A 12,879-nucleotide genomic window follows, 5' to 3' on the forward strand; every position below is an offset into this window, starting at 1 on the left:
CACATTCTCCTATGGGATTCTGGTGGACATGTATCCGTCATTCCCTTGGTCTGGCCAAGCATGTCCCTGCACCCCCTGGAACTCTGATATTACAGCTGCTCTCACACCTTTCCACCGAATGTGCAGTGGCAGCTGCACACACACAAGGCTGCCTGAAACAGCCCAGTCAGGGCAACTGATCCAAAAATGGGTAAAAGTAAGGTTCTAAGTTCTCTCTAAATCCATGTACTTCAGTTTTATTGATAAGGGATGACCTTCCATTAGTAGATCTTTGGAATTTAGAGAAGTAAACTGGAAGAAAATGGTAACAAGCGGTGCTGATGTCTAAGACCTTCTAGAAGAGGAGTTTCTCTGTGAGATTAAGTTTTGATGCTGTCATTGCCATTAATAGTCTCATTTGCAGTGCCATTATGTAGAGTCACCCTCTGCCAGTCATCTTCATGGTAAAAGTTCACTTAAGCAGTACTTTTGAAACCAGGAGTTTATAAACTTACTTCAGAAAAAGTATCCACCATAAAAGGTTAGTTCTCAACACAAAATAACCAACATTAACAAAAGCTGAGGTAAAATTGATTTAAATAACTGCAAATTCTCTTTCCTTTTTCAGTGGAAAGCAGATCAATAAAAGCCACAAAAAGGTATTATGTGTTCAGCACAAGCAGATAAATCTAAATGAAAGATAAAATCCAGTTACCTCTAGACTAGTAGTCTCCTTTTCTTACTATAGTATAAAGCAAACACAAAATGCAGATATCTTTGTGCTTTCTAGCAGCTTTTGGAAGAAAATAGTATTACAGCTCCATTCTCCCTCACCATCTTCCAGTCTGATACACAAACTAATTGCTGAGTTTGAGTGATAAGGAAAGAGGAAGCTGAGGGATATATCAGTTTTTACCTAACCATTGAGAGAATTTTAGTCTTAAATTCAGTACACAACTCTAATAACAAAAATGTTCTTGGCTTATTCCACAGGGGAAATTACTCAGATCAGATTCTCATTCACAAGTTAGCAGAGTTATGTAGAAATCAAGCAAAGGTTACAGACAAGAGGCAAGTGCCCAACATCTCACTAAAATCTTAAATCCCTTGTAATAAAATCAAGGATCTTACCAGTCATTCAGAAGAACAGAGACTTAGACAAACATAATACTAATAGGAAGGTCAGACTGGAGCTGCAACAATCCTCATTTCATCCAACGTGACTCGTTTTCATCAGCTTGGAATCGAATTTATTTCTACTGAACTGACAAGGATCACTCCGGGCCAAGAGCCAGCTTTACCCTCTCTACAGTGCAAAGTCAGATGTTTTAATGGGATTAAAGTCAAGTCAACTGGAAAAGGCAGAAGACTTCCTGTAAATTAGCAACTCTTCGGGAACATTACCCTATCCTAATTAGTCCCTACTGCTTTTCTATCATTTTGTTTTAAAATTTATAAGAAGCATAAAGAGGAAATCTGTTGGAATAAAGAATCTGCCTCAATAAAAGGAGCAACAAAACGTCTGAGAACTTGAATTAAGACAAGATGGCAAATTAGATTATGGGACATTTTATCTCTGTCTGTTTTTCTTCCTGGGACTTCTGAGATCAATTGGAACTGATGCCAGACAGCATTTATATCTGTTAAGAACAAATACAGCCTATGGAAGACTACCTTGTAATCACATTGCTGGTGCTCCTCAGTCAAAACACTGCTAAGGCTGAAGCATTTCTAATGAAGTGACGTTATGAAAAACAAAAGCAGAGAGCAGCCTCACACTATTTGTTAGTGCTGTAAGTTTTCAGTAGCAAAAATAAATAGTAATACAGAAAAACTGAACTTGAAATGGAAATGAAAGTGAAAATATAAGCCCCAAAATTTTGTTAATGTCACCAACAATGCCAGAAAAGAACATATCTTTTGAAAAGAGAAAAATACTTGATGATACTCCACTGTTACTATGAACTGTCCTCACAACTGCATAAACAGCAACACCCAGTTGAGACTGACATAGACAGCAAGCTTCTGGCATCTCTATGGGTTCCATACTGCAATTCTGACTTTCATTTTTTATTCTCAAGTACAAAATTATTTTTTATGCTTTGTAGTGGCTTGGGGCTTTTTAATGATGAGTTACGCTTCCAATTCCATAAAACCTCAGATTTCTATTTCTATACCTACCACATGCCACCAAAAAGAATGAAAAATTAAGCTTGGCATCTCACACTGTCAAGATCCAGTCAAACTCATGTTACACTGCATGGCAGTCTGGCGATAAAATCCAGAGCTTATAAGGTTAACTGCTTGAAAGTGATGAGCGCAGTGTCAGTGCCTGAGACAGAACGTGACCTTCAAAGAGCCAAGGCTTACAGTCAGACAAACTTAGTCAATTAACAGGTTCAAATTATGCCTGCAGGAAGGTAAAAGGACTACAGACATGACCCTGGCTCCCTGACCAGCCCTGAAAGCAGGAGAGGAGTATAAATTGATAGGTCTTCAGGCCCTCATAATACTCAGTCACAAAATATCCATTAAGTTGTTTTGTCAGCTTTTAACCAAATTTGGAAACTTCTGGCTTTGCAGCAGCACACACTTACCAGCACTTGTTGGTAAAAACATGGTGAATATACAGGCAAATCCTGCAAATATCAGGAAACACGTCATGGTTTTACGTCTGCCAGACCTAGAAGGAAAAGAGCACCAAGGTAAAGATGTAAACAAAGTCCTTTGGGTGTCTTTCAACTTGTCTGTAAAATATCAAAGTACTAAAGTACACAGCAGCATAAGGAACAGTTATAAATCTATTGTATCTTGGTAAGTACTTCAAATCTTGCTTCTCTAGTTCTGTGCACTGAAATCCTGCCAAAACAGCTTTCCTTTTTCTAGTCAAGTTTTCATTTTTAAGCTATGGAATTTGTAGCCTTGAGAAGATTCCATCTACTTTGGCAACAAGAACTCAAGACTTTTTCCTCTCTGTACTAAGCAAGGCAATGGGCCTTGTCTCCAAAAGGGTATTACAGTGCATACACACGAAGATCAAATTAATAATGTTCAAGAAAATGTAATTCAAATACTTCTTAAGTATTTCTCCTTTACAACTTTGCATAAACATAAACAGTTGTAACCCACTGTAAAACTGTTTTGTATGCTTTTGTGTCTAACAATATACACACAGAAATCACTAAGGGCCATTTTTACTGCCTGGTGTTTTAAAATAAAAGAGAAGATGACAGGACAGAAAATCATCAGCCCATCTCCACATCTGCCATATTTAAATATTTCATAATTATTTGCAAAGACCCACAAGTAAAGATATTCTTAGCAACAGTTTGCAGGCATGTAGAAATATTACACGTCCTTGTTACTTTATGAACTTTCACAGCTATTTCTAACTATAGAAATACTAGTAGAACCACAGTTTATCTGTAACAAATGTACAATGCTTGGTTTTAAAAATATAAAATATTTTTGCAACAAGCAAGTAATACTTTAAGGATATTGCTCACTAAAACTGAATGAAAACAGAGCAGTGGTTTGTCACATTCTCTTCTTTATTAAAGCATCTAAAACTACACCTATCTATACTTCAGGAAACCAAAAGCTTGAAAATTACAATTACTTTGACAAATTACAATGAAGAAAAAGAAAAAAAAAGGGAAAAAAAATAAAGGACTTGTGCAGTTTGCAGTTTAAAGAAATAGATGTGTGACTTAGGCTTTGTGGGCTTGAGGTGAAGGTGGGCTGCTTGTTTTGCTTTGCAGTTTAACTGAGCTGGCAGCTTTTTACTGCCCAAAATTCCCCAAAGGTGGCATCCTCTCCAGGCTGAAGAAAAGAGGATTTTTGCCACTGACCTCAGTGAGACCAAAGTATCATAACAAAGATACTGAATGCGAAGGTTACATGAAACCCTGAGGAGCCCTCCGCTGCTGGACTGTTTGGCCTTTGGAAAATAGAACCTACATAAAAAGGATGGCTTCCAAACACACTGAAAAGTATGAGAATACATGGACATGGCTCATCCACACCTTCATGAAAATTCAGCAGTTCTCACTTCAAGGATCTCTTTGAAAAGTAAAAATGAACAATTCTGAAAACTGCTTTCAACTGCAGTTGGTAGGCACTAAAAACCCAAGTTATTCTGAATAAAATATGTAAGAGATATATTATAACCCATAGATACTTGAATAACTAAGCTATTCCTTTTTTCCATAAAGACCCAACTTTTTAAATAACATTAATCATTGAAAAGCTTATCTCTGGAGTAATGCAAGATACGAACAGAACTAAAAAAAGTGAAGAGGCAGAAAACCAGGCTCTCTTTTCTTTATCAAGTGCAGAAACCCCCACAGTGGAATAAATCCCCAAAGAACCAACACTGTTCAGAAAAATAGTGAAATATCTTACTGAGAAAAACGTTAATATTTTTCTATGGTATCTACAAATGTGTGAAGAGAACTGGGAAATAAACTTTTCTTACCAGGATTTCTCAATAAAAAACATGCAGAGGGGAAATGCTGGAACTTCCACAAGACCAGAAAGAGCCACGTTTAAATACAGATTTCCTCTTAATTCACCAGCATTTAAAGTTAGTCCATAGTACACAAAACTACAGACATACCTAAAAATAACCAGAAAAGTTGTATTATTAACTGGTCTTGTTGTATCACTTTTCAAGACAGCACCTAATATAAAATTATGCAATCTGTATTTTATCTTGCTCACAATTTTCCTCCACTGAGTCTATGTAATGTAATTTTGGGCTGCTTCTTATTTCAGATCTCTATGGTTGCTATCCAGGCAGGCCTTTTCTTCCCAAGACTGGTTCCAACACACATCCTGTCAGTTATTTCTGCTTCGGCTTCTCATTTCAGTCTGCATAAATATTATGCTCTCACCAGATTATTTCTTGGTAGGTTTTGAAGCAGTTTCTGAGCAACACACTGAAAATAAAACACCACCAGCAACAATAACAAAACACCAACCTTTCAAGACATCATTTCAGATGATTGTTGCCTGCCATCAACTGCGAAATTTATGATTTACTTTCTTAGGACATCATTTTTAAGAGAAAAGGATGAAGATTTTGTTTGCTTCCTGCTGTCTGATTCCCAGCACCTTGGCATTGTGTTATTACCTACCAGAGGTACATCAGAATGAGGGTTCGCCACCGAAGCACCGGGTGTCTCACCAAGGTCAGGATACCAGCTGTTGATTCACCATTTCTCAAAGTTACTGCATTTGGCTTCAATTTCAGATTTAATCTCTCTTTTCCATTACCAAGGGCAATGTACTGCAGCACATCTTCAGCTTCTGCCATTTTCCCTTGGGAGTACAGCCATCGTGGTGATTCTGGGAGCATGCTAACAGGACAGCACAGAAAATCAACAACGTAAAGTTCATTCATATGAACACAGCACTGAAGTCAAGCTTTCCATTTTGCAGATCAACACTTGAAAAGAAAGTACCAGTATGAAATTCAGAGGAAAACATTCTATTTGCACCGCTCTGCATATTCAGTTCCAAGTAGCCTGGTGCTAACAGTTAACCTTACAGATGGATCATTGGGAGATGCTTGACAATGCACTCAGTGATGTTAAAAGAGCTGACACCGAAACCTTGACTTGTGCTGAACTACTTCTTAGGCAACACTACACTACCATGGCCCAGGAAGCATCTCAAACCTCTATTATCTGAGCAGCCTGGACAAAACTTCATTCTCATAAAGTTTATTTCAAGCTTCCCATTATGGGAAGGGCTCTGAGTAAGAGTGGAAAGAAAAGGAAGGAAACCTTCCTGGGGAATTAACTGTCAGGCTCCAGTACCAGCTCATTGCTGCTGATGTAGGTTTTAAACCTCTTATTCCCACATATAATCAGAATATCCCTGCTTACCACAACTTCATGATTCCTACTTTTTTTTTCCCTGTTGCAGCTTTTATATGAGCCATAAAATAAAGAATGGAATATTTTGAACTGAACATTTATTTTCTCTGGCACTCTTAACAGAGATATACATTCTATAACCAAACTTAACTTCCATTACTTTAAAGGATCCCAGTATTTTTAGTATTTGGGGAAGTAATTCTACTTCATCACAAACAGAATGCCATAGAGGAAAATATATCATGCAGAACTTCTTTATGATGCCCTCAGGCTTTGTATTCTTTGACTACAGGAAGAGAGGTGGGTTTTTTAGTGTAGTCTTCAACAGAACTTCTTTCAAGAGAAGATCTATCTAACAAAATGAAATCAGAGGAGTCTTTTTCAATCTGTGCTGTATGCCAGACATTCCTTGCATTAATGTGCAGGCAACCTACTATGCTAATTCTTTAATTTCTTCTACAGTTTTAACTAGTGATTAGGAATGTACAAGGTGTGTAACTTTTTATGTTAGAAGAACGTTCTCTAAGAACACAGGCCAGCCAAAGCTAGCACTTAATTCTTTACATACTGATGCAGTTTAAAATCATTATTATGATAGTGCCAGTGTAGGAATTCTAAACAGGAGCACCCAGCACCAGGAACAGGCACAGGGAACCTCAGAAGCAAGCAGATACATAGCAGAACATGCTAAAAAGGTAATTCCAAGTGCTCCCACTTATTTCCCTTTGCATGCATCTCATGGAAAGAAACTCTAAAATCCCTCTAGGACAACTTCCAAAACTTCTCAAGTGCTGAAGCCCTGCCTTGGCAAGAGGCAGTGCTCCTGGCAGATGCTCCAGCTTGCAGCCTCTGGCAGGCCTTCCTTCCCTTCCCCAAGCAGATTTGTAATCGAGTTTTCTTGGACAGCTGGCACACAGCTGCTCTTTGCAGTGCTGGCCACCACAGCTGTAACAGCATTCAGAAAAACAAACTTGTATTTTGGGTAACCCTGAGTTTCTGCTTCATTTAACACCCCTTCTTCCCACACAATATAATTTTAACCTTGCTTGGTTCACAAACCCACGAAGAAAAATGTTATCCTCATTTTTGCCACTCACTCAAACGATGACAAGAAAAAGTAACTTCATTACTGCATCTTTTTTCTGATCATTATAATGCATGTGAACCACTTACAAAGAAAGGAGGAGGAAGAAGACTCCTGGAGTATTCGCCACGAAGGCAAGGTAGCGCCATTCTCTGACACAGTAACCCAGCCAAGCATAAACAGCAATGCCAACTGCAAACGTCAAATTAGTTAAGGACCCTGAAAATACAAGAGCAAACCAGTCACTACAGAAACCACTGGCAAAAGAAAAACATTTCTTAAGCAGAAGCCCAAAATTCCTAGCCCATGATACACCTAAATAAAATAGCAATTTTATGAGCTATGTTTATAGCACTTGTGAACCAGCTGGCTTAAGTCTATTTTGCAATCCCAATGAAGAACAGCTTTGTGTAGTGTGTGGGAGGGTTGGGGTTTTTCCCCCCTTCGAAAAATAAAGAGTAGGACACGGAAGAGAGGAAGAAAATAACAGAAACCTGCAGAGAGAAAACCTGAGGGCAGGAAGGGGACACATTGAGAATGAGTGCTTTATTTAGGTCTGTTAGGGCAATCTTGAATAGAAATGGCAGGCTGGAGCAGAAATTGAAACTAAGTTCTAGAAGTACAAGGACGGAGCTCAGTACAAAACCAGCTGCCAAGCCAGAGGTTTACTACAGCAGATGTCCGATGAACAAGCATAAATAAAAATGTTTAGAATATGGGGTCAACTGGAACTCCAAAAGCCTAGCAACAAACCTCCTGCAGCCTAGCACAGGAGATCCTGCAGGAACCCAGACACTCTCAGCTGTGGCCCACAAGGGCCAGCTCACACCAACACCCAGGACAGCTGCCCCAGCACAGCTGAGCTGCATCCAGCAGCTCCCTCTCCTTCAGCCCCTCCTTCTCAGCGCTGAGCAGAATTAGAATAGAGCACCTAGAGCAACGAGCTCTAGGAAGTAGGAAATGGCCTGTCTCTTCCATCCATCAGGAGGCTGGCCCTGCAGGGAAAAGGCAGGGAAGAGCAGAGACAACAGGGCAAGGAAGGGTGGGAGAGAGAGAAGGCGTAAGTCAGAAAAGTGAACTCAGGAGAAAAGGAAAATTCAGTACTTAAAAAAAAAAAAGAGTGGAAGGTTCTAACTAAACCACAACTGTCTCATACATCCCCAGGACTCCAGAGAAAAAAAATACGAAAAACAGTAGAATGAAGCAACTGAATAAATGAGGGAGAGAAATATACCTCCAGCTGCAGCAAGTTAGCATTTGGAGCATGGTTTTCTCCGTGTTCTAGAAGCTGGAAAGTAGTTGCAGCCTGGGCTAGTCCAGCTTTGCAACTGTCTGATATGCAAGTGTTAAACTTATTTAGGTCTTGGCAGTTGTATATGAAAGAAGGACATTTAAAAATACTGGAGAGTCAGCACATTCAGCAGTGGAAAAAACACAGTTCAGGCACTAACTCATTCTGTGGTTCAGAGAAAGTTCCCAGAGTACCTTCCCAAGGTACCATACAGATGAATTAGGCAGGATCTGCTGAAACTTTTTTTTTAATGTAATGCAGTGTACAAATTTAGAAATGTTAGGAATTAATGTATCAATTTGAAAACCTTGGTTTTGCTATTTATCAAACAAACTCAGTCCCATCTTCCTTATTCAGGCACCTTTCCCACAGAAATCAGAACTTGGAAGAATCACATCACACTCATCTGACTTATACTACAACTGACTTGACTTGGTAAAAACATACAAAGGTACTGACAGAACAACATGTGTCATAGTAACAATGATTAAATATATCCCAAATCCCACCTGTAAATGACCAAAATGATTTTCCTACATATTCTTGTGTTAGGACAAAAGACACAAGAGCCATTCCACCATTCACAATTCCAACAAAAAACCGTGAAACTGCAAATACGTCATAGTTCGGAGCTAAGGCTGTGACGTACCCAAAAACGACATCAAAAAATAGACCTGCAGAGACAGAATAAAATGTAGTTAGTACTTCTGCTACACAGCTTGAACTCAAAAGAAGGGAAGAGACCACAGCCAGTTAGTGACTGTAATGATTAGTCTGGAGTACTCATCTCTCATCTCTGGCTTTCTGAAATCACACCACATGAAAATTACAATCATTTTCAAGTCACAATGCCTGAGGTCTGCAATGCCAAAGATGGCATTTCCTTGAGAAAATTTTCTCATTTAACAACAAGACCCTTTGGCTGCAAACGCAGCTGGAAAACAAAACACCAGGACTTGAGTAACCCACCCTGAAGATGCTTAGAAAAGTCAGTCTCCCCCACCCCCTTGAAAAAAAAGCAGATTACTTTTTATTGGGAACAATATAGTTAGGCAACATGTGGAATACTGTGCTCCAACAGAGACAGCCATGGCAAAACCAGGTTTTTTCACCTCCCACTGATACTTCATGACCTCTGTGCTGCTCAGCACACTGACAAGAATCGGTTTCAGTGCTGCTCCACTCCAAGTGAAACGCTTATAACACGTCATTGACAGAGCAACGGACCCATGAGCAGCCTTTCAGTAGGGTGGCCCAGGGGCAGGAAAGAAAGAGATGTTTTCCATGTAGAACACTTAAGAAAAACCTTTTAACCATCTTACCTGAGATATACACTGGTTTCCTGCCCAGTTTATCTGACAAAGGGCCAAATGTGATATTTCCAATGAGCAATCCAGCAAAAAACAGGGATGATGCAAGGCTTACTTTGTAGGCTTCTTGTTCAATTAGGTACCACTATAAAAAAAAAAATACAAATCCTTATTAAAAGTATGCCCTTCCTCAAAAAATAATTTAAAACTATCAAAATTCTTCTCATCATTTCCCACTTCTTGTTTTATATTCCATTAAAGTTTTATTCAAAGTTTGATAGGTAAGCCAACAATAGTCATATTCTTTCCTCTCTAACAGATTCTAATATCTCTCCTCCTGGAAATTGCATTGTAATAAATTAAAATCATTCCACTTGGTAAGCATCATTAGCTGCACCCCAGTTCCCAAGCTTTGGCAAGGCAGCTTATCTTAGGTTATTAAAACAAGGAAAGTCTGACCTGTGAACAGCTTAGCCATCTCAGCACTAAACCAGCACAGCTACTTCAATGAACAGGTATTAAAATTTCATTGTTAAGAAGTATAATGCACATTCACTACTGCAGTACTTAGAGAGTTAATGCTGTGCTTCCTGAACAATGAGGGATCCCTGGTGCCTTTCCTCACCACACACACGATGCACTCTTGAAGAGAACCAGAAAGGGATTACAGAAAAGTGTCCCTGTTTCATAAAAATGCTCAGAACTAGTTATGGTCTACTCGTTGGTATTTCGGTATTTTATTGCGCATGTGCATTTGTTATCAAACAAAAGTTACAAATAAATTATGGGTTTCTTTAAAAAATATACTTTCTACCTCATCCAAAATCTAAACTGAGGCAGGACAATCACAAATCATCACAGTGAAGTAACTGAGAGTGGACTGAAAATACTATTTCCCAATGGGGCGAGGCATGCGGACAGCCTGTACAATGATTAGTTCTTGAAGCCATTCTGGAGTTTTTTTGAGAGCACTGCCCCTGCAAAACCAGAACAGGACTGAGAATATTTAAGCTCCATGAAGTTTAATCTCCATCAACAAAATAAAGGAAATAAACTTTACAGAAGCAGCTCTTGCAGGGTAGAACAAGAGAAAAGACTGCTTTTGCAAACTGTTACTTGTGCTGTTCGGTGGATCAAAGTGTATATTTTAACAAGTCTGATATAATGATCTGTGAAGAATATAACTTTTAAAAGAATGCATCTATCTACTTTATTTTCACAAATAGAGGTTGTTAAATATTCTTCAAAATTAACTGTAGCTTGCCAACAAAAATGTTGCCAGTTTTGCTCTCACCAAAACAGGCATCCTCTGAGCTCTTTACATGCACAAGGCAGTCTGGTTTGTCTGATTTAGTTACTAGACTGCTAGCAGAGAAATGCTGGTCAGCATCTAAAGGCTTCATTAAAAAAAAAAAAACTATTAACAATACAGTCTTCAGAAATCTTAAAATAAAGTTTAAAAAATGCATAGGAACATAAATTTATTTTTATTAAAAAACCACAGTATTAGTTAAAATCTTATGACTTCTGATTATAAATTAAGCACTACCCTATGTTAGGCATCCTGCTGAGAGTCTGAACCTGAAGGAAACAGGCTAATCAGAAATTTCTGTTTCTGACAGAGGATACGATCCAATGTTGCATAATTCCTTCTTATGTCTAGTCACTACATTTTTCCAAGATAAACACTATACAGGCCCACTTGGAATAACAGGAAGGAAGCAAAATTTGACATAAGCCACACACCAAGTGCTAACCTGTCTTACAGGAGTTTACTGACAACTGCTCCAAGAATTCCATCAGCAGAACTCCTGCAGTTCACACTACCAGCCAAGCCACCCACACAGCCTTTTTTCTGACACTGGCAGTGATGCTGAGGTCACTCCTGCTTGCCTGAGCAATTATAGCCCAGGGACCAGGAAAAAGCAAGCACAGCCTCTTGCCTGGAATCCATAAGGCATGAAGGTGAAGGGTCAAGCTTCTGTCCCACTCGGCAAACTCCAATCTGTTCCATCTCCCACTTTCACAGAAATATCCAGACTGGTGCATGAGTTCCATTTTAATGGTTATAGTCTTTAATATGCATCTTCTGTGAGTAACTAATGCAGCTCATGGCAAAGCTTACATCCACAGCAGATTGTGCACACATGACAGATTGAGGCTTTTCTCAGTACAAAGCAGACATTAAGAGGAGCTCATTCTAAATTCTAGAGTTATAAACTGCTAATTAAATGATCATTCTTCCTTAATGACTTTCTAAAACAGATGAAAGTAAAACTGAAAACAAAATAAATAATATACAGAAAGTTTAATCTAAATTAATAAGCATTAGATTTATTCAGTCACGTACTCTCAGATTTTAAAATGATAAAATGAAAGAGCCAGATAGGTGGATTCTAAAAATTTTTAGTGCCATGAGCAGAAGATTACACTAAGCTCTGCTTGGCTTTCCCAAGCACCATGTCGCGCACTACTGACATAAATCCCAAGAGGAGGAGAAATTATTACAAATGAGAGAAGTACTTGCCTCAGTTACGATGGATGTGAAATTCCTGGCAAAATGGATATGCTTGGCAAGCTCAGCTCTGCTCACCAGAATTCCTTCTTGGTCTCTGTGATACTCAGGCACAGCTCCCACAAGCACAATAAGCATCGACTGACAAGCCACGTATACCTTAAAAATAAAACATGATTGTTTACCCTGAACAATCCCAAGAGACCTACTGGAATACTGCAAGCTTTTCATTAAACCAACAGTTAGCAAATTCCCTTTACCCAGCATCCCAGAGAAAACACAGTCAGTCTACTGTGTTTAAATCCCCAGATGTGGCCATGGAGGCTGTTGGGAGCAGCAAGTACCACTCCAGAGAGGCTGCTGCACTTCCAAGGAAAGTTGCATCTTGATACCCTCCTTCCTGTTGTAGAGTTGTTCAGTTTGTTCTTGCAGTTTTGTAGCCAGACATAGGAAGGGAAAGAATTAAAAACTTCATTATGGTTTCATAGGTGTGATCTAAGACTAAAACTTTTTATGTAATAGATGTTTTACTTACTACATTCTAAAGAATAAAACCTGCAGTAACAAGTAAAAAAAAAAAAAAAAGTTATCCAAGATTTTTTTTTTAAGTCTTCGCTAGTTCTTTCCATTTCAGGAACTGAATTCCTAACCTGATCATCAGCAAAACTAGAATGTGCAGGAATAAAAAATAGTTTCATAAAGAAACCCGTATGAGAATATTGATTTATTGAGATGGGCCTCAAGATGTTCTACATATCTCCCAGGCCTTGCATGCTACTTTATTTTTCTAACCTAAAATAATATTATCCTTAAGCCTA

At 38.7% G+C, this 12,879-nt stretch overlaps 1 protein-coding gene across 2 annotated transcripts in view; it reads right to left on the reverse strand.

The window, feature by feature from the left end:
- The window catches only part of LOC103623728 (solute carrier family 22 member 15-like), a 20,569-nt gene extending 8,042 nt beyond the window's left edge, over positions 1-12,527 (reverse strand). The window contains exons 1-8 of one of the 2 annotated variants that reach the window (XM_017746454.1): positions 12,322-12,527; positions 12,074-12,220; positions 9,559-9,691; positions 8,746-8,910; positions 7,035-7,164; positions 5,118-5,339; positions 4,457-4,597; positions 2,577-2,662 (exon numbers count right to left, since the gene is read on the reverse strand). In XM_017746454.1, the coding sequence (XP_017601943.1) occupies positions 2,577-2,662; positions 4,457-4,597; positions 5,118-5,339; positions 7,035-7,164; positions 8,746-8,910; positions 9,559-9,691; positions 12,074-12,199 (1,003 nt within the window). In that variant the 5' untranslated portion in view covers positions 12,200-12,220; positions 12,322-12,527. The remainder of the gene's footprint in view (positions 1-2,576; positions 2,663-4,456; positions 4,598-5,117; positions 5,340-7,034; positions 7,165-8,745; positions 8,911-9,558; positions 9,692-12,073; positions 12,221-12,321) is intronic. The other variant, XM_017746453.1, reaches the window with a different exon arrangement.
- Between the last annotated feature and the right edge of the window lie 352 nt (positions 12,528-12,879).

This window comes from Corvus brachyrhynchos, unplaced genomic scaffold (assembly GCF_000691975.1).
Source record: "Corvus brachyrhynchos isolate BGI_N302 unplaced genomic scaffold, ASM69197v1 scaffold279, whole genome shotgun sequence".
NCBI classification, from domain to species: Eukaryota; Metazoa; Chordata; class Aves; order Passeriformes; family Corvidae; genus Corvus; species Corvus brachyrhynchos.